The 22,145-nt window shown below is 49.0% G+C and overlaps 1 protein-coding gene across 5 annotated transcripts in view; it reads right to left on the reverse strand.

The window, feature by feature from the left end:
- Positions 1-284: 284 nt before the first annotated feature.
- Positions 285-22,145, reverse strand: part of LOC129204920 (uncharacterized) — a 62,123-nt gene continuing 40,262 nt past the window's right edge. For 2 of the 5 annotated variants that reach the window (XM_054821727.1, XM_054821730.1), the window contains 2 exons: positions 18,404-18,457; positions 285-2,729 (listed from right to left, as the gene is read on the reverse strand). In XM_054821727.1, coding sequence (XP_054677702.1) covers positions 2,601-2,729; positions 18,404-18,457 — 183 coding nt within the window. In that variant the 3' untranslated portion in view covers positions 285-2,600. The remainder of the gene's footprint in view (positions 2,730-18,403; positions 18,458-22,145) is intronic. The other 3 variants (XM_054821729.1, XM_054821731.1, XM_054821728.1) reach the window with 2 other exon arrangements.

The following is a 22,145-nucleotide window of genomic DNA, read 5'->3' on the forward strand; positions in this document are numbered from 1 at the left end:
GCACCTCCCTGGTGAGGGGAGCACCAGCAAGGGCCAATATACCATATCAGGGCTAGCCTCAAAAGGAGCAGCTGCACAGGGAGCTCCTCTTACATGCAAAAACCCTGGCATTCATTTTAGAAAAGCTCTTGCTGGTTTGTTTTCAAAGCCATTCTCTTGCAGACATGGCCTGGGATTTGGGAGTGCTTGCGACTGGCAGTGCTGTGTCACAGCTCACGCTACTCCATCCCCTCCTATACCCCTGCCCATAATCACCCAGAAGACAGCAAATGCATGAGACCCACCAGAGGTGTGAATATAGCAGCTGTTACACTTTATTTCATTGTTTGGTTTTTTATTTTTCCTTCTGATTGAAAAAGAAAAGACAGAGAAGAGATACAAAAGTACTAAAAGGTAACGATATTGGCAGGACATCCCTGTTCCCTGCTCCCACCCTGGGAAAGGCAGAAAACACATCTCCGGGGCCGAGCACCTCGGCAGCTCTCACTGAGAAAAGCCTGGGGGTGCGGGGCCACGCAGGGCTGCCGCCCCAGCCATCTGCATGGGGACCGTGCCTCTTGAGACAGGTACCAGGCTACAGCTGTCCCTTCTCCTGGGCACAGGGGTTTGGTACAAAGGAGCAATGCTTCCTGTCCTGCACTGGTCAGCTTGATCTGGCTGCAGTTAAAAAGCTGAGGTGTGCCATCAAAACAAGATAAGCAGAGTCTCTATAGGGGCAAGAGGAATCAGCAGAGGGATCAGCCTCTGTTAGAAGACAGGACTTCTTGCAGGGAACCATGATGCTCTGCCAGAGGCACCTTGCCAGCAAAACCAAGCAACCCCTTGGAGGTGGTGCTGGTGCAGGGCGTGGCCCAGCTGTGACAGTCTGGAGCCAAAAAGCAGGCAGAGCTGGGGCAGCATCAGGACAGATGTCCTCTCACCGCCTTGCCCAGCTGCTCTGCCTGCCTGAGTGAGAGGAGGTAGGGGAGGGAAGAAGGCAGAGGATTCAAGTCCTTAGGCCTAGACAGCCTTTAGCCTTTCCCCAGGGGTCTCAATGAAGGGTCCAGAAAGCACCAGTGAATGCTGGTTCACTGTGTGGCCTCATGCTGGCAGCTGGACTAACCATTGGTCTCATCCAAGGAGTGGCATCAAAGACCCCCACACTGGAGCAGATTTAAAAACGACGACTTCATATTACTCACGGTTGCTCATCTTGATCCAGACAAGAAGTAAATTACTTGTCCACCCTTGCACCCAGCCAGATACAGGCTAAAGGTGGGAAACACCTAGACAAAGAGGTTACTCTCTCCACCAGGTGCAGCAAGGGCAAATGCCTCGTTCCTCTGCCTCACCAAGAGAGGTGACAGCTTGTTCTATTAGTTGTTGCCTTGTGGCACAAGACACATATGTGCCTCAAGGCCAGGTCCCAGTCAAACTCCAGTGGTAGCAAGGCCTGGCATTGTCCTAACTGCCTTAGAACTGTTTACGGAGAAATGTCCCACAGCTTCAGCCAAACTCCCCTCCCACTTCTTCCACCAACAGGTGGCCACAAAACAGAGACTTCTTTCTCTCACTCAATGCTACATCCAGGAATACTTGTTCCACTGGTACAAGGGGAGATCTACCTGAATTTAATACCCAGCATAACAGGGGAGTGGAAAGCTTGCTGGAGAAATTAGATTTGGTTGAGTTTGGTGATGCCAGTTACCTTCAGCATCATGTTAGGGCAGCTGAGTATTGGGACAATGCTATGGAGAAGTGCTGCATATCCCAGAACACATACAGCCTCAGCAGAGAGGAGACCCAAGAGCACACAGTCACTCCCAAGTTGTTCTCTCTGATGATGCTGAGAGGACTGAGGGTGGGCACTGCATTTTCTTGGATGGCTGAACACAGACCTTCCATTCTAAAATTTTATTCTAACCTCCGATCTGCAAGTGGGTGGCTCATGCCTCCCATTTCAATCCCATTTTAGACAATATCACTGAGTTGCCAGCAGACCAGCTGGAATGCGCAGCTAGATGTGCCAGTTACCCCCTCCCACCTCCCTCCCCTAGGGTCTGCCACTCAAGAGAGCTTGAAGTGAATGCAATTATAACAATCTCAGAGATGGATCTCCTTGCTTTGCAGGCAGCCCTTTAAAGCCTCTGTCTCCAACTTTGAACTCACTTCTGAGTGGGAGAAGGGTCAGGTCTATAGCAAAACACTGCAGACCCAGGTACTCTTGGGAAACTAGCTCAACTTGGTTTCACACCCTGATCGCTCATCCCTGCTGCCACGTAGGCCATAGTAGCCCCTGAACTCCTCAGGGATATCTTCAAGTACCACCATCCACGCGTTTGACGCTGCCTTGGCAGCTACCCTTGCAGTTTGTGGACCTGAATGGTTTGTTTTGCCCTGAAAGACAAACATCTCTCTCTTTGCCACTATTCAGATACGGTAACGGTATGAAAACAGGCACTGCTGCAAAGCTGAATGCTTCCTGCTACCAGAGACGCTGTATTGCAACGATGTGTCATTGTCCCCTTCTCCCACCCATCCCCTTGGGTATCACCACCTCCCCTTCTCCCTGCCAGGCAGGTGGTTGGTTGATAGTTCCTGAGGTTTTTGGAGAAACTCCTTCAGTAGGCACATGACGGTTCTTCCACTGGAGCTATTGGGCTCAGCGGCTTCAAGGTGCTGAGGGAACGGAAGGCAAAGGTGGATGGATCATACACAAAGTGGGGTGGCGGGCGGCCTCCGTTGATGCTCTGCAGGGGAATAAAAAGAGGGACGAAGTCAGTGCTCATATAAGCTGCAGTGAAGTTCTTGCCTCAAATGCTTTGTCACATCCCTCTCTGGTACAATTACAGCTCCTTGAACGGGTGGTCATGCTTCTACGTACAGCAAATGGCACTAACATAAGCAGTGAAGCACTTTGCTTATGCCCTTGCTAATACCCCTTGAGAAAAAAGCATGCGTGCTCCCCCCTCCAGAACTGAGGTCCCTAGGATTCACATGACCAGGACCCATGGCACCTGTAGCCACTAAGTGAAATAGGATATCCATGATGCATTTAGAGTCCCAGAGTCAGAATAGCATCACTGCTAGAAAATATCACATCGAAAAGTTAAATTCAGTCTCACTTGGCCTTGAAGGAGGATCTACTACACTTTTAGAGCAGGGAAATAAACCAAGTCATCTCTGAAAACTCATTCTTCAGTCCTATTTTTCAACAGCTCTCCAGTAATGATTTACAAATCACCCTTTCTTAATCTATAAAGTCCCAGACACACTGAAACTCTCCAGAGTTTTAGCTCCAGACTCCACAGTTCAATGAGGAACAGCTGAGATGCTCAGAGGAAAAGATCCCACCTGAAAGCCTTACAGTCTGGTTTGTACCATGGCTACCAAAGGTCATTCTCTCTCTTTTTGTTCCTGCTGTTCAGAGCATGGCCAGAGCAGATCCAAAGGAAGGCAGCCAGAAATACCTGTGCACTCCCTGCACTGCATGACAGGACAGAAATGCTGTTCCCCACTAGGCTGTACCGAGACCTGTGGATCCCAGAGGAATTACAGTGCCGAAAAACTGACTCCACTCTGTTAAACATGGACTGTTTTCCTTGTACTTCTTGGGAACTTTGTTTTGTTTCTTTCCTTATGCAAGCAGAAGCACCAGTGGGGCAGCTGCTTCACAGACACTCTTCAGCCAGGAGAGGAGGTCTCACTGCTCTGTGGCCCAGCAGAGTATTTAATCATGATCCTGTAGAGTTCATTCCCCAGGGATAGGTGAGAGCTACTGAGTGCCACACACCGGGAAGTGCAGCAGCTCAGAAACTCGTGCAAATGTCCCCTCACCCTCATCTCACTTCCATCACTGCTGGGAAAGGCTTTACCATTGTTTTCATGGAGGTGAGGAAAAAAACCACAACCCTCCAGTGAGAGAGGAGATCTGGCCTGGGCTCTGGTGTTACATGCCTCCCTGCTGCCTCTTCTAGGCCTTTCCGAGCAAGACCCATGGTTTCCCTTGCTCAGCCTGCACTAAGGGACTGTTCCTCAAAAAATTAGGCTGTTTAGGAACAATTACCAACTCTGCAGTCTGCTCTAAGACAGAGGTTCATTTTGACAGATGCAACCACATACCAGCATGGTAAGGTGATGTTTTGATGCCACCCACCTCTATCCTGGCTGGGCTTTAACTTGTCATCACAGGACAAGCACATACAACTTTTCCCAGAAAGCTGCTCAAACAGCCGGGCTCACCCGGTCACACCAAATTAGAGCACGCTAAGTGTCCAAGCCAGGCCCCAGGTGCTGCAGTCACTGCAGCAGGATCTGGAAGCTTCTGCCTCCAGGCTCGTGGTCACAGCTCAGCCCCATGAGGCAGCCTTCATGTCAGAAAGGGCCTCTTTAAAAGCCAGTGTGGGCAAAGTGTTCCTGCCTGGTTGCTACCTCCTCTGCAAATTAAGATGGGCACTTGAGAATGGAAAATGCCAACATGGTGCTTGGCATCAGCTGTGCCTGGAGTTTCAGCCAGCAAATCATGCCCTGCTACACCCCCCTGACACCTTGGCCAGCAGCATAAGAAACAAGAGAGGCAGATTTAAGAGTCTTTACTCAATAGCCACCTGCTGTGGGGTTATAGACGGTGTGTGCTCTGGCAAGCCTCAGAGCTGGAGGGTAACATAGCAACCCCTATTCAATGCTAAGGGGCAGAATAAATCAGCGCATTTGTCCTTCTCCAGAGCAGAGAAGGTCCCCTGCCAGTGCCAAGAGGGAACAGGAACAAAGAACCTGGCAGTCCCCTCAATTTTGAAATGCCAGACAGGATTAGGGAAGGCAGCTGAATCAGTTCATTTCTGACGGACAGCAGATGGAGAAGAGGCTGGGGAAAGACAGGTCCAGAGGACAGACGAAAGTCACCCAAGAAAACTCACCAGGCTTTGGGTGGGGAAGCACCCTAGGGTTTCTCTCTGGGCCTTCTTCTGGGGCCGATGTGTGGCGCAGAGAGCCTTCCCAGGGCACCACGAGGGAGATGGGCACAGAACAAGGGCTGAGGTGAAAGACAGGGATGTGAAGACACAGGAGGATGCAGAGATTCACGAGTGGTCAGGCAACTGCAAGTAAGGCTCAAACTGCACCCAATCCTGCCTCTTCTTCATGGCACCTCTCAAGTGGCCACAAGACGATGGCTGGCTTTCAACAGCACAGCCACTACAACAGCAGGTGAGGGCAGGGTGAGAAGGGTCCTGTGTCCAACTGCAAGCAGTAACAGGAGACGCAGTAATGCAACTGCCCTCATTCATGGGAACGCCCCGACTGATCTGCAATTGTTTATAACGCTGAGTAGTATGGGTCTGTCTTGCATCCACTCCATGACTGACAGGGCAGCACCTCTGCTAGGGACCTCACTGGAGGAAAGAGCGAGCATCGGCACCAAATCACCCCACTCTCTTCTTGCAGAAGAGCGTGTTTTCTTTGGAGCTCGTATTCTGCTCTAGGGATGACCAGGCCTGATCTGGCTTAGTCCACGACACCATTTGGGATCACAGCATGTGGTGGTCTAGCTCCAATGAGTAACACAAGGCAAAGCTCTGTAGATGTATTCCCGGAAAGAAGATGGATAGGGCCAGCTGCCAGAGAGAAGAACACGTTCCTCCCACCCCGTCGCTTGGGCCAGCTGCCTCCCTGTAGTCTGAGCAAGTGTCCTAGCCAGCCTGCCCTTCCCTTTGGGTGCCCAGCACCAGCCTATGAAGCCCAGGACATTGCTCTGACTAAGGAAAGCTGCTAGAGTTGCTGCTGCGGCAGCAGGCCCCCGGGGAGCTTGCCACAAACCTGCCTGACAGCCCCTGCTGAGCAACCCCAGGCCAGCTCCTGCGGAGGCCCCTTGGAGCACAAACACTCCACACTTGACATTAAAGGCCGGTGCGTTCACTCTAATGGCATTCAGGCAGCTGGGTAACTCGCACAAAATGGAGCCTAATATGGGCCCTGCGCTAATGGCAATCATTAACCAGAGCCCTCAATTTGTTAAGCAATGTATTTACACAGCTGGAGAATGGCCTGAGATACAAGCACTCAGGTGCCAGCAGGAGGGTGCACACGCTCAGATGCACACTGTGTCACACACCCATGCTCACTTGCACAGGCTCACCTGCTCTTGCACACCTCAGGTTCTCCCCAGTACACATGCCCTTCCCTGGTCACTTGTCCACACCCCTCCATGCACCCACAGACCTCCTCCTGACTTGGAAATCACAAGGGGAGCTGACCCTGCTCATACAAATCTTGTCCACTCACATCGTAACTCAAGCCAAGCAGAGCCCAAACTCCACTGGCATCCAGGGGACAGTCCAAGGGAGCACAGCTCATCACTTGCTTGTACAACCGCCCAGAGCAGAAAGTAGTTTCAGTATCTGCAGACACCCGTGCTGCCTCATCGCACACCTCATTTGACTTAGATGAGTTCCTAAGGGAGTTAGCTTGTGCTAACACGTTTCAAGCAACTGTGCGCAGACCTTGGTCACACACGCTTGTCAGCATAAACTTCTTCCCTCATATATGCACGTCTACATATACACTCTCGCAAAGCTGTACTGGGGTCACCGATTGCATTATCATCATTAAATACATGGCAACCAGGCTTGAAATATATCTGAAACACATTAGCAAAGCAGCACACCTACAGATGGTACAGATGCAACTGGATGCAAATGCCCCAAAGAAGACCACTGAAATTAAACAACATAGAAAAAAATGCACAATTTCAATCATATTAGCAGCCCTCAGAAAACAGAGAAATGGGCAACTGCTCCATAAGTCCATCTGTAACATAACTGTATGTTTCAGCAAGGGAAAAAGTATATAGGAAAAAGATAAACACGTAAAGGATAAATCTGCTAATACAAATCCACATTCTTCCTAGAAACCCATCCCTTACCCCCTACAAAGTCTGGGGAAATATCCCAAATGCAGATTGTGAAATAACTTAATTTTAGACTCATGATTCCACAGAAGCGCAGATGTCTTCTTCGAACAAAGCAAAAGCAAGCACAGCTCCAAGCGTGCTTTCAGCTGTGGGAACGACAATCCCCACAGGGAGGGGGGGAAATGAAGTTACCTAACACAGCAATGTCTTAGAAGGGAGTGGTGTGCTAGGGGTGATACGAAACTAAGCCCTCCTTAATACTCTTTGGTCCTCTTTCATAAGAGCTCTAGTATCCTGGCAGGATTCAAAATCGGATCAGCATGTGCACTCTGCCAACCCGTCCCCTACCGAAGGCCAATCCAGCACAGGAGTCCTTTCCAACCCTTGGGCCCGGGTGGTTGGGAAACACTGTCGAGCTCCGTTGAAAGGATCCTGCCTTCCAGTGGTGGACGCCTCTCAGTGGTGGGTGAATGATCCCTTTGCAGTCTGTAGACTCACTTGTTAAAAGTCCTTTGGGATGAAAGGCACCATGTAATTGCAAGTTGTAAAGGCGCATCCAATTCCCACCACCACCCTGTGTGGAAAGGAATAAATCCCCAGAAGAGCCTTGGCAAAGACGGACGCCTGCCTGCGATGCTGCCTGTTTGTGAGACAGCCGTCTTGCCCAGGAGTGGACAGAACCAGAAGGAATACCGATATTCAGGCAGGGCACACAGAGACTAAAGGCCGCCGGACTCTACAGTGGAGCACTTACAGGTACAGCGCTTTTAATTCCATTTTGTCCTCCTTCCTCTCACCCCTGCCAGGTGGTCAGAAAAAAAACTGGTGACACTTCAACTTCAATATGTTAAATCATCAGCTATGAGCACAGGAAGGGGACTCTCAGGCCTGCTCCTAGCTATGTCTGTAATTCCGGACACAGTCTTGACTAAGACACTTTCCATCATCTGTGCCTCAGTTTCTCCTGTATATAATACGTACACCACAGTCAGGCAGCCAGGATGAACTAATTAACATCTAGGTGTTGTGACCTTCTGATGAGAGGTGATTTCCTTTCAATTACAGTCTCGCTTCAGGCAGTTTTCAAGAAACAGTCGCTGACAAGCAGGACCAGCTCCTCCAGTGGAGCAGCAATTCACGTTTAACTGCTGCTTCATTAACTCCAGTAGGGCCTCTGACAATTTATTCCAGTCACAGACCTGGAGCAGCTCAAAGAATAACTTTTCAAAGGCAAACCCCTTCCTTCCCAAAAGTCTCTCGTTTACCCCAGGTTCATATGCAGTTTAATTTCAGGGGATAGATAAAAGATAGACCATGACAGAACTTCATTTTAAGTCTACTCTTCTCTTCCAAGAAAAGGAAGGATCAACTCCAAATGCTGTTCTGACAAGGAAAACAAAAAACTTTGCAGTTAGTGCTGGTTTTCTGTGTTCTTGATTCCCTTTCCCTAAAAGGCTGAAAGGCCTGTCTTCCTCCACCAACGTAAGGCTGCTTAACACCTTCCATGCAACCACATTGCAAAGACCAGTTCAATAGTTTACATACACATCACTGTTCCTCTTAGATTTTTAAATTTTTTTTCCTTTCTATCAAACATTTGTAAATGTGTGTGCAGAGTTGTCAGATGGCAACTACCAGACTTAGAGAGGTGTCACCAGACAGACAACACTCAAGTTTTTTGGAAGGTACTTCAAAGGGCCTAGCAGATGCTTGCTGGTCACTTGCCCAAAAGCAGAAATAGGCCAGTTTCAGATACGAGTCCTTGCTGGCACCAGTGTAATAAGCCTTTCTTCTCCTCTCTCACATGTCTTTGACAAAGCTGACTGCAAGCTTTGATTTTGCCTGTCTGACAATCTGAAGGAAGGAGGCTCCACAATGAAAAGGGACAGATGGGTCATTCAGAGGGGCAGGTTGTCACTGCTCCCTGGCCAACTTGAGGAACTCACTGCTCCAGGGTCCTAGTGAAGGTCATGATCTGAAGGCCACACAAATCTCTTAGGAACAAGTGAATGAACCCACATCCCCCTGCTAGTGAGCTGTGTCTTGTCTCCACTTTCTGTCCTTCCGATATAAAATGACCTGTGCTTCCCTGCACGCACCTGCAGCAGTTCCTGCACACACCCCAGGACAAGCAGGAGGAGGAACGGGCACGAGAGGAGCTCCAAGCAAGCACAGACACAGGCAAGGCACAATCTGGCCCTAAATCAGTTAACTACATCTGAGTAGAGTCCATAACAGCTTTGGTCTGCACACAAGTGACACTACCTTGCCCTCTCCTTCCCCTTTCCAGCCCTCCCTTGTGTGGCAAGAACATCCTCTCTCCCTCCAGAGGGATCACAGCCGGCTGCCATTGCGGTCGTCCTCCCTTCGGGCCAGGAACCCCAGGTACCATGCTTCTCACAGCACCGGCACGTGGTGCTGACTAAACCACGTCAGGTGCATACTTGGGCGTGTGCAGCTTCCAGTTTGCGTGAGGCCAGGGCAACCCAATTCCCTCCGGCCAGGCAGGCTGGCACAGAGCAGCACGCTGCTTTCAACTTAAAGGGAACCCAAATTAAACCTGCAAAGTGAGTATTAATTACCCTGGCATGAGCAGGCTGCAAACGCATGCTGACACAGTGTGCTTGCCTCTGGACAAACCGCCTCAGCCATGGAAGCCAAGCACAGGAAGTGGGTGTATTATGGGAGAGGTGTGTGGGAAAAGAGGATTACAGCTCTGGGGACTGGAGAGGGAACGGGTGCCAGGTTCCCACAACCACGCGAACAAAGGGCAGTGGGGAGCAACTGCAGTGGGCCTGGATGCAGTGGTAAAAGACATGCTTCATCTGCCATCTTGGACTTGAAGCTCTGCCAGAAAACAGAAGCAGAGCCACTGTGACCCTCTGCCATCCCCTACTCCTCTCTCTGCTCCATCACACAGGTGAGACCCAAAAGTCACCAGATCTGTCCCCCTCTCTGTGAAATGTGCCTTGCCACTTCCCAGCCCCTTGAACCACAGCACCACCAGCCACAGCTACCACCAACACACAGGGCTGTCCCAGGAGCAGCCAGTCACTGGGCTGCACCTCAGTCCTAACCTCCTTTCCACCTCTCCCCATGCCCCCATTCTTAAGCCAGACCCACAATCTACATCAGACCACAAAGCAAGGACAGCGCTGAAAATAGGACATCAGCCTCCTGACTCACCGCCCACTCACTACTTTCATGGTGCTGTCTGGATTACAGAGCTCTTGGTTATTCCACAATGTCTATCCTGCAAGCATTTACATGATTTAATGGGTGCAAGGGCATACATGGCAGGAATTTATGAAAAGCAGGCAGCAATAAAAATTCTTTTCTTTAAGGAAGCATAAGAGAGAGACATGACCATCCCTCTTCTGGCTGCTATGGACAGGCTGAAGACTAGTTAGCCTTTGCCATGAAATCCAATAAAAGCAATGCTAAATAAAACAATGTCTGGAGCCAGATGTTTGGGAGTTCTTAACAGACAGAGGCATTCCCACCTTGGCTACGCTAGATACTTCCCCACACTGAAGAAACTCTGGACAAAGTCTTCTGTCAGGAATTATTGAAACCAAGGGCTGGGGTTCTCCAAGGCCAGCTATCACTGCACAGAGACCTTCAGCAGGCAGCTGGGTTGGGAGGAAGATGGAGGGAGCTGGTTTCCCCAACAGGCAAATAGATATTTGTGCTCTCACTTAGCAGAGGACCCACTTTTCTCAGCAGAGATGTGCCCATCAACAGGAGATAAGAGCCCACCTAGGGCTAAAATCTCCATGAGGGCCCCCTGCCCAGCAAGTAACCCAAAGATGTGACTGGCCAGGAAGATGAATCTCTCCTGTTGCTTCTGAAGGGCAGGTTCAGGTTTAGACACTCACTCACATACTAAAGACAACCAGGAAGGTTTGACAAAGTATTAGCAAGCTGCAGTTTGGGATCTCTGCTGCCTGAGACGTTAGAGCTGTTTAGACTGCATGATATGGTATGAATATGGACACAGCTCAAGGAATGCGGTTTGAAGATCAAAGGCCAGGCTTCAGTTCTCCTCACACTGTCTCTCTTTGGGCAAGTCACATTCTCTGCTGGTTTCTCAGTTTAACTCACTCTGAAATTGCAATCATGATATTTATCTGCCTCTGGGATGCTATATTTAGCAATGCTTGAAAAACATCTTGGGAGCCTGTGATGGAACAGGCAACATATATATGTGTGTGTGTATACACATATATGTATACGCACAAAGTCGTCTGATTTTTAGAATTAAGATTTTTTTTAGAACTCTTTATTTCTTACTATGCAGCCAGAACCAAAGGTTTGCACCAATACTGCTCCGTCACCTAGTATGCCTTGCATTTGTGAATAGCTCAGAGGCCTGCCAAGAAGGTTCAGGCCAGCATATCTCCTGCTCAGCTCCAAGCTCAAAAGGTTCCTTGTTTTAGGAAAAGAAAACCCAGCATGTTTCTGCAGTGGCCTTTTAGGATGCAGACGCAAGAGATAAGAGACAGGGAAGTCATTCCAGGGATCTGGCCCTTGTCCAAGCAGAGGGCGTTCTCAACATTGATAAGATCAAGGCAAGAGCACAGGAGGTTTATGTTCCAATTTAAAATTCTTATTTTATTTTTACATAGCAGCAAACATCTCTCTGATCAGCCAGGTTATCAGATTGGCCTTGAAATCCTTACTCCCTCTCTGCCTGCCTCAACAAGAGCTCTTGAGATATCCAGGGGCTTGACAGTTGTGTTTTCTACCCACCTACTGCTGCTGAGATAAGCCCAGTTCTACCGATCCCATTCAGAGACTTCATGTAGGAGATTGTGAAGGAAGAACAAGAATAGAACTAGAAGACAGACTTGTGATCCTCATCCCAAGAGGGCCTAGAGAACTGCATAATACTTGTGGTATTATAGAAAGACTCTGGAAGATGGGTCTCTGCATTCAGACCTGGCTACAGCTGACCAAGCCTGGTCCAAGGCAGAGGGAGTTACACCCTGCACATACTCGTACAGCCATCCTTCTTCCAGCGCCAAGGGAAGTGTCTCCATGCAACACCCAACTGCACCACACAAACATGCTCTGGATGCTAAAACACCCATATGCATGTGTGCAACCCCTCCCGCTCACATCTAGCGCCTTGCTTCCAGTTACAGATGTTACATTAGCTGACACTTTGGGGCACCAGTGACCAGGTCTGCACACACACATTTCTCATCTCACTGTGCAACAGCCATGTAGGCCCACATCTACCCCCCTCCTTGTGCTAACACGTGCCATGCTACATGTATCTATTATGCACAAATCCATACTTCATACACAGACTGTCACCTCCAATTTATCTCTGCTCACCAGCCCGTGGGGGCTGATTCTCCTGTTCTATTATCCTTTACTGGGGAGACGACAGAAGGGAGATTTTAATATTATTTTCTCTTCCATGTAGGCCCTGACCTCTCACAGCTGCCATTCCTGAAAACATTTCAAACACAACTGAGCTGCTGCACATTTGAGAAGTTTATTAATCTCTCTGCCTTAATTTGTCTAGGTTCTTAGACATGTCACATCACCATCCCATCATCCTGCTTAAGAACTGCTGAGCAAGTGGAAAGGCTGTAGCCTAACACTGCCTGAGTTGACTCATAGGAAGCTGAAGTACAGGGAACAACAACAAGGTGGCACCTTAACGTTAAAACAGCACATGGAGAAGCAAAATCCAGGCTAGGTCACCTGCTTGAGAAAGATTGTCAAGGACCATGAACATTTCCAAGGGCTGAAACTGCGTTTCAGTGTCAGAGGGCAAAGACACCGCCCCCCCATCTCACCTTCCCATGGGAGACTTCCAGCAGAAGACGAAGGAAAAGCATAGCTGGGATGATGCATGAGAGAGCATCACCTTGCATTCTGAAATGCTAGCAGAGCCCCAAGATGTCAAGGCAACCAAAGTATCAGTCAGGAGGAGGGTATTTTTAAAAGCACACATTATCTCACAACCATCGAGACATTGTCCTCAGCAAGAACAGTATGAAAATGCTTCATTAACATTACTAGCAAGTCACTGTCATCATCTGCCTCGCACAGGATGCAATAAGCATAATCCTTTCTCCTTCAAACTATTCAGTAGCAGGAGAAATGGAGGAAGAAAGCAGGGCTCCTTGCCTCAAATCCCCAGCATAAACCATCAGGTAGCCTGCCTGCTCCTCAGAATAGTTCACTCACTGCATCTCCATCCACTTGTATGCTGTCTGGATGTCGCTGCCCGCTTCAGTTCAGAAAGAGACTGCAGCTCTTTACCTATGCTGAAACAGGAGCACTTGTGCATCAGGGCTTCTCAGGGCTACAGTGACACAAGCAAACTTGTTCACATGGTGATGTTTCCTGTTCAGACATGCAGACAGTTGCCTGGTTCCTCCTGTAACAGCTCATCAACCCACTTGCTATGAGAGATCTGTCTTCATTTCTTCCGCTTTCACCACGATGGCAAAGTCCCAACACTGAACCTGTGTCACCGGACCCTCAGCAACAGAGAACCAAGCCTCTCACCTTGCCTCCTGCTATCACCCTTTGCAAAAGGCCACATTCAGTAGGGCCTCAGAACAGCCCTCCCAAGTGAACTAAGGTCTCTGGTGTGCTCTGACTCCATTACTGAGTGCTGGGCAAGAGCCAGCAATCACAGAATGGTTGAGGTTGGCAGGCACCTCTAGAGAGATCCACAGAGCAGGGTCAGCAAGAGCACGTTGCCCAAGACCATGTCCTGGCATGCTCTGAATATCTCCATGGATGAAGACTCCACAATTTTTCTGGGTAACCTGAATTTCCTGCATTTTCAACTTGTGCCCATTACTTCTTGTGCTGCTGCTGGGCAACACCAAGAAGGTACCCTGTGCCAAGCATGTCTTACTGGCTGGGTTGAGGTTTCCCTTTATATGATGAGAACACAGCATCATCCTTCAGGGGTATCGGCCTCTCTCAGCTGCTCTCAGAGCTGAGGCACCTCAGCAAGGTATTCTGCCAGGGACCTGTGGGCACTTGCAATCCTTTGAAAAATGAAAGGGTACAGGCCCTTTAGGAAGGACAGGCAGGGCAGATGAGGAGTGGGCATCGCCCTCTACATCAACGACCAGCTGGAGTGCATGGAGCTCCACCTGGGGATAGATGAGGAGTCCACTGAGAGCCTATGGGTCAGGATTAAAGGGAGGGCTGGGGACATCATAGTGGGGGTCTGCTACAGGCCACCTGACCAGGGAGACTGAGCAGATGAAGCCCTCTATAGGCAGATAGGAGCAGCCTCACCCTCACAAGCCCTGGTCCTTATGGGGGACTTCAACCACCCTGACATCTGCTGGAGGGACAATGCAGCTGAGCACAAGCAATCCAGGAAGTTCCTGGAATGTGTCGATAACAACTTCCTCCTCCAAGTGATACAGGAGCCCACGAGGAGAGGTGCCTTGCTGGACCTTATTCTGACCAAGAAGGAGGGCCTGGTAGGGGACGTCAAGCTCAAGGGCAGCCTTGGCTGCAGTGACCACGAAATGGTGGAATTCAGGATCCTCAGGGCAGTGAGGAGGGCGTGCAGCAAGCTCACTACCCTGGACTTCAGGAGAGCAGACTTTGGCCTCTTCAGGGATCTGCTTGGTAGAATACCATGGGACAAAGCCCTGGAAGGAACAGGGGCCCAAGACAACTGGCTAATATTCAAGGGTCACCTCCTCCAAGCTCAGGAGCGATGCATCCCAACAAAGAGGAAGTCAAGCAAAAACACCAAGAGGCCCCCATGGATGAACAAGGAGCTCCTGGGCAAAGTCAAACAAAAAAAGGAAGCCTACAGAGGGTGGAAGCAAGGGCAGGTAGCCTGGGAAGAATACAGAGAAACTGTCCAAGCAGCCAGGGATCAGATTAGGAAAGCCAAAGCCCTGACAGAAATTAGTCTGGCCAGGGATGTCAAGGACAACAAGAAAAGCTTCTATAGGTATGTTAGTAAGAAAAGGAGGACGAGGGAAAATGTGGGTCCCCTCCAGAATGAAACGGGTGACCTGGTTACCCAGGATATGGAGAAGGCTGAGGTGCTCAATGACTTCTTTGCCTCAGTCTTCACTGGCAAATCCTTGAGCCACACTGCCCAGGTCACAGAAGGCAGGGACTGGGAGAATGCAGAACCGCCCACTGTAGGAGAAGATCAGGTTCGAGAATATCTAAGGAACCTGAAGGTGCACAAGTCCATGGGACCTGATGAGTTGCATCCACGGGTCTTGAGGGAACTGGCGGATGAAGTGGCCAGGCCACTCTCCGTCATATTTGAGAAGTCCTGGCAGTCCGGCAAAGTTCCCACCGACTGGAAGAGGGGGAACATAACCTCCATTTTTAAGAAGGGTAAAAAGGAGGACCCAGGGAACTACAGGCCGGTCAGTCTCACCTCCGTGCCTGGCAAGATTATGGAGCAGACCCTCCTGGAGACTATGCTCAGGCACATGGAAGATAAGGAGGTGATTGGTGACAGCCAACACGGCTTCATTAAGGGCAAATCGTGCCTGACAAACTTGGTGGCCTTCTGTGATGGGGTTACAGCGTTGGTGGATAAGGGAAGGGCAGCTGACATCATCTACCTGGACTTATGCAAGGCATTTGACACTGTCCCGCACGACATCCTTGTCTCTAAATTGGAGAGACATGGATTCAATGGATGGACCACGCGGTGGATAAGGAATTGGCTGGATGGTCACACTCAAATAGTTGTGGTCAATGGCTCAATGTCCAAGTGGAGAACAGTGACGAGTGGCATTCCTCAGGGGTCAGTACTGGGACCAGCACTGTTCGACATCTTTGTTGGCGACATGGACAGTGGGATCGAGTGCACCCTCAGCAAGTTTGCCGACGACACCAAGCTGTGTGGTGTGGTCGACACGCTGGAGGGAAGGGATGCCATCCAGAGGGACCCTGACAGGCTGGAGACGTGGGCCCGTGCAAACCACATGAAGTTCAACAAGGCCAAGTACAAGGTCCTGCACGTGGGTCGGCACAATCCCAAGCACAGCTACAGGCTGGGTGAGGAATAGATTGAAAGCAGCCCTGAGGAGAAGGACTTGGGGGTACTGATTGATGAGAAGCTCAACATGAGCCGGCAGTGTGCGCTTGCAGCCCAGAAAGCCAACCGTGTCCTGGGCTGCATCAAAAGAGGCGTGACCAGCAGGTCGAGGGAGGTGATCCTGCCCCTCTACTCTGCTCCTGTGAGATCCCACCTGGAGTACTGCATCCAGCTCTGGGGGCCCCAGTACAGGAGAGACATGGAGCTGTTGGAGCAAGTCCAGAGGAGGGCCACGAAGCTGATCAGGGGGCTGGAGCATCTCTGCTATGAGGACAGGCTGAGAGAGTTGGGGTTGTTCAGCCTGGAGAAAAGGCGGCTCTGGGGAGATCTAATTGCAGCTTACCAGTACCTGAAGGGGGCCTACAGGAAAGATAGTGAGGGACTGTTTATCAGGGAGTGTAGTGACAGGACAAAGGGTAATGGGTTCAAGCTGAAGGAGGGTTGATTTAGATTAGATGTTAGAAAGAAATTCTTTACTGTGAGGGTGGTGAGGTACTGGAACAGGTTGCCCAGAGAGGTTGTGGATGCCCCATCCCTGGAAGTGTTCAAGGCCAGGCTGGATGGGGCTTTGGGCAGCCTGGTCTAGTGGAGGGTGTCCCTGCCCATGGCAGGGGGGTTGGAAGTACATGATCTTTAAGGTCCCTTCCAACCCAAACCATTCTATGATTCTATGTTCCTTTACCATGGTGGCTCTGCCACCATGACAGATCAACAAGAGACTGTGAAGTATCATATGCTATTGTCATGGAAACCACACGAGTGCCTCAGGTAAAGATACACTGTCCCAGCTCAGCAAGGTTGGCCAGAGAAGTGTGGATTCTGTGCCATCTGTCAGAAGGGTGTGCTCTCAGTTTCTGCTGTTTATTTTAGTGCAAGCTGACATGGGCTCAGCAGGGAGTGAAGGGATAATTCTGCCTCTCAGATTCTCCAGGGGCACAAGAGTAAGCTGCAATAATCAGCTGAAGGTGTCAGAGAAAACCACCCCACCGAGGCATCGCTGAAACCTCAGGGACTGGGGTACTGCCACCAAGCAGCACTGGAAATAGCTGCAGTCCAGGGACACCCAGAAAAAACAGCAAAAGCACGTGAGGTAGGCATAAAGGAAGGTGATAAACAAGTTGCACTAAAACACTGCAGCAGGATTAGGCTGTCGGTAGGTCTGAAGGACAGGCACAGTCTGGGGAGAGCTCATGGGGCACAGGAGGAGACAGCTCTACTGAAAACAATCCAGACAGGAGCACAAGAGAAAACGTAACAGATCAGGATTAATTGTTCAGTCAGAAGTATCAGGTCATTGCAGGGCTGCTGGAACACAGGACTCAAATGCTGTGGCAGAAGGCACATGAAGAATTGAAGAAATACCATCCAGCTCTGCAAAAGGCTCTAGCCAGCCCTGCCTGCTCCTCCTCCTCCTCTCAAATACCAAATTCACCCAACAAAGCAGAGATGGGCAGGGGCACCCAACAGCATGCCCATAAACAGTAGCGCTTCTGGGTACACAAAGACATCAGTCCATTTCCTCCTGGGCAACATGTAAACCTTGAAGGATCCTGGTCTGCCATTCATCCCTCTAGCATGGCTACAGTTACTGCAGTGAAAGTAGCAGTTTTATCACAAAGGGTATCTGTTTTTTTCCCCCTGACCTGTTTTTGCCTGTGTATCACAAACATGTGGAGCATCATATGGGGCTCAGTGGACCGAGGCACTTGTTTTGGCTGCAGTGTGCAAGGTCACGCACACATCTCCCACAGCGCCATACAGCACCGACCGAAAGAAAGCTAAGGTACCCACAAAGGAAACAGGGGTTGGCTGAAGAGTCAGGGCATAGGGTACTAGAGACAAAGACTCAGGTGCAGGCAGCACAAACTACAAGCAGGAGAGTTGAGCAAACCTAGCCCTACTAGGCCTCTGTGCGCTCAAGAAGAGGAGATGATCAGACACTGCAGTGTCATTCCAGCCATCCCAGCAATCCAGGTCTCTCATCTGCCATCACCCAGTCCCACATCCCACACAGTTCTGCAGACACCAGTGCACCATGCAGGCACAGTCCCTTTTCTGCAGCTACCTACCAGTACGTCTCACCCCTACCAAACACCATTTGTTACCTCAGATCAGCGCTTCCCTTGGTCAAGAAGGATCCAAATGACACCCTACAAGACGGCTATGCATAACTGTATGAGCTTACAGCAGGGGATGTACACTTTCACTCCAAGTAAGCTTCAAACCCATAGTCTCCAAAATGGAAAAGCCGATGTATTATTAGCCTCGTCAGTACCTAACCTAAATTGCAGCTACAGTCTATAGACTAGCAACTTTTGTTATGCAGCTGACCAAGCTACAGGCAACCTCCAGAAATAATCTTCTGGGTGTAAATGTTCAAAGAGAATCACCACATTTAGGTATATGTGGAAAGATGAAGGAACTGCACCAGAAAAAGGGCAACTTACACGAATTTTAATAACTCTAGTCTTCGCTCCACAATTCTTCTTGAGCAGCATCTTCTGAAAGAGAAGTAGAATCCAGTCATTAGTAGCAATAGCACCAGGGAAGAGAAAGAGGGAGGTTGTAGGGAGTCTCTTTTCATCAACATTTAATTAGCAAACCAGATGGATGGTTAAGTGAGATATGAAAGACTAAGATTTACCAGAGATGGCCATCAAGTAATCAACCTAATCTGAGACTGTCTTGCCCAACCTGCAAAGAGTCCTTTGGCAATGGCTGATACCCTGGGTTTCGAAAGAACATACAAGAAATTCCACAGAGAAAGAGATGGAACAACTGCCTAAAAGGAAGTTTCTTCCTAATTTCTGTCAATTAGTGGTTAGACTTTGGCCTGAAGAAGGTGAATTTTTCTTCCTTTTATGAAAGAAAAAAAGTCTATTTAACATAAATGTGGATGTTCCCACTGTTTAACAGTTATTTTCATTATGTTTATTTATTTAGAATTAAAAAACAAGGTAAAAAGCACCTGTCCAATCCTAAATCCCTTTGCCATATATTGTAAGAGCCATTAAAGTTATTATAACATGACCCGCACAACTTCGCAAACAGGATATACTTAAAACAGCAATTACTCTCTTACAGAAATAAACAGGTGAATTGCAGCTCTATCCCTGTTCTGAGGCAGTGCTTTGAAAGTTGGCAACTGAATAAAATCATTCTTTCCCCTCAAAAAATATCCAAAAAAACAACTCAAAGCAGAAAAATAAGGCTTCGAGAGAGAACAGTTTTTCCCGTAAAAAATACATCAATGACACTTTTCATAGTGACAAACTTGGTGATGGAGGTATGTCAGAAATAAACTTCTCCATCAGCTTTTGAAAGAAATAATAAACTTCCCTAACTCCTGACTGTTTTTACCCTTTTCCAGTTGGAAAGTTGTGTGAAGTGTGGGAAAACACTCCACACACACACATGCTTTAACAAAGCAACTGAAGTGTTTTTCAGATTAAGTTCTTAGAGAAGACCTGTGGAAAGACATTCCACCATTTTACCAATATGGATGGTAAATAGTGAGACCTTTCGACTTCCTCTCTCCTTTTGTTTGTAGTCTTCCTACTTTTTCCAGTAGGAGAAAAAGATATAAGCAACACAGTAAAGGGAGCCTTGGAAACACAAAAACCTTAAAAAAAGCGCCCCAAAATACACAAAACAGCCCCCCAAAAATTCAGAAAAGAAAAAAAAAAACCACCAAAACTGAAGACATTGCTCAGGTAAGAGCATACATTATTTTTCAGTAGAAAGTACTGCTAAGGAGTGAGAAGTCCCACTCCTCCACCACCTTCTGTCATTCTACACCCCATGAGCACATCTTTGCAGTCCCAATCCACACAGCTGCCCAAAACTTGAGGGGGAGTTGGAGACCCATCCACCATTTCTATGCACATCAGCCTCTTGGATCTAAATTCCAGCCCTCAGCACACTCATGGCCCACTTACACACCTGGAAAAGACACAAGTTTCAAGGCTTGCTGTTATGCCCATATGTGGGTAGTTTGGGGTCTGAGGAAAATGCATTTCACCATCCAAGCATGCATGGGGGAGAAAGGAGGTGCTGCAAGAACTTTGAGCTTTTTCTCTTAATCCTTTAGCAAGTGAATGCTAATACTGTCTTTGTTATTCATCAAAGGGCTCAACAGCAGCCCTGCCTGATGCCTCTGCCCCCAGGCCTGACCCAGCAGCACCAAGGTTTCTAACCTAAAGGGACCCAACAGGTCTTTGCATAAACCATGTAGGAGACAAAGGGAACTGCCGAACTGAACTAACCGGAGCCTGTGTTGTCCAACTAAACAAGTTATTCTCTGAGAATTCCTACAAAACAACGTAGAGTTCCATTCCCAGCCAGGCTGCAAGGCAGTTATTGTAAGGCTGGCATTTACTGTGACATTACTGCCTTTCTTAAGGCTTCCCGCAACCACACAGTAAGACTGAAAAGGAGGCAGAACTTGGTGGGGCTGACAAACCCCAGGGGTGCAGGGAAGGGCAAAGTCAGGAGTTGTGACGTCTTGCAAAGTTTTGGGCTCTCTATAAGCTTTTATTCTAGACTGCTATGAAGTGATGCCTAGTGGGGATGAGGAAAGGTAAGCTAGATAGATCAGGCCACAAGCCCACCAGTGGGATAAAATTTGCAAGACAAAGTACAGTCAAGCAATGAAAGTGAGAATCAGGGCTCCAGATTTCGAGCCCCATCATCTAGGGGAAGAGCGCTGTTACAGCAGGACAGAGCCTGCTACATCCCACTTGACTACAAGCTGTGTGACTTTGGGCAAGACTCTCAGCATCTCTAAGATGCTGTAAAGCTGAGCTTTACAGTGGTACTTAGCTGAACCCGTAAGGGTAGGTTCCACAGTGCCTCAGTAGCATCACAGGCTCCTCTGCTGAAAGAGGAAAAGTAGCTTCAAACACAGCTCTGCGGGTCAGGGAGCAAGTACAACACCTTCCAGTACAGTCCAGTAGGGTCCAATGCCTAGCAAGGTCCCATCCACAGATCTTCCAATGACTCCATCAAGGTGCAACAAAAGACATTTCCCAACTACAAATTAGCAGCATCAGCAAGACCTTAAATTTATTCATCCTGGCCTTCTATTAAAACACATAGGGAGGAACAGAGACAGCAATTACTAGAAGACTACAAAGACTGACTGAAAAGTTTGAACGAGCCTGTGGGTGGGTAGATGGACAACCAGCCAGACTCTACCAAACAGAATTCAAGTGCTCAGCTGTATCCCAAGTCCTACGCCTCTGGCAGAAAACAGAGGTGTTCCTTAGCAAGGCTGTGTGATGAGCTTTAATCATATGAGGACCTTACCACTATCTGCATTATTGCTACAGTTCAAAGAGGTTGCATTGTTCAGTGAGAGTAGGATGCCCTATGTAACAATTTTTGTTAGTGATCTCTGGTGTGCCTTTTACTGGACTTAGTAGTAAAATGACACTGTCCCGCCCAACATCCTTGTCTCTAAATTGGAGAGACATCAATGTAACGGATGGACCACTCAGTAGAAATTGGTTGGATGGTCTCACTCAACAGCTCAATGTCCAAGTGGAGACCAGTGATGACTGGTGTTCCTCAGGGGTGAGTATGGGGACCAGCACTGTTTAACATCTTTGTCAGTGACATGAACAGTGGGATCAAGTGCACCCTCAGCAAATTTGCCATTGACACAAATCTGTGCACTGGAGTCAACATGCTGGAGGGAAGGGATGCCATCCAGAGGGACCTTGAGAGGTGGGCCCGTGCAAACCTCAGGAAGTTTGACAAGGCCAAGTGCAAGGTCCCGCACATGGGTAAGGGCTCTACCCAGCCTGTATTTGTGGCTGGGATTGAATGGATTGAGAACAGCTCTGAAGAGAAGGACTTGGGGGTGTTGGTGGACAAGAAGCTCAATATGACCCAGCAATGCATGCTTGCAGCCCAGAAGATCAACCATATCCTGGGCTGCATCAAAAGAAACATGACCAACAGGTCAAGGGAGGTGATTCTGCCCCTCTGCTCTCGTGAGACCCCACCTGGAGTACTGCATCCAACTCTGGGGGCCCCAGTACAAGACAGACATGGACCTGTTGGAGCCAGTCCAGAGGAAGGCCACAAAGATGATCAGAGGGCTGGAGCACCTCTCCTATGAAGACAGGCTGAGAGAGTTGGGGCTGTTCAGCCTGGAGAAGAGAAGGCTCAGGAGAGACCTTACAG

This window comes from Grus americana, chromosome 3 (assembly GCF_028858705.1).
Source record: "Grus americana isolate bGruAme1 chromosome 3, bGruAme1.mat, whole genome shotgun sequence".
NCBI lineage: Eukaryota > Metazoa > Chordata > Aves > Gruiformes > Gruidae > Grus > Grus americana.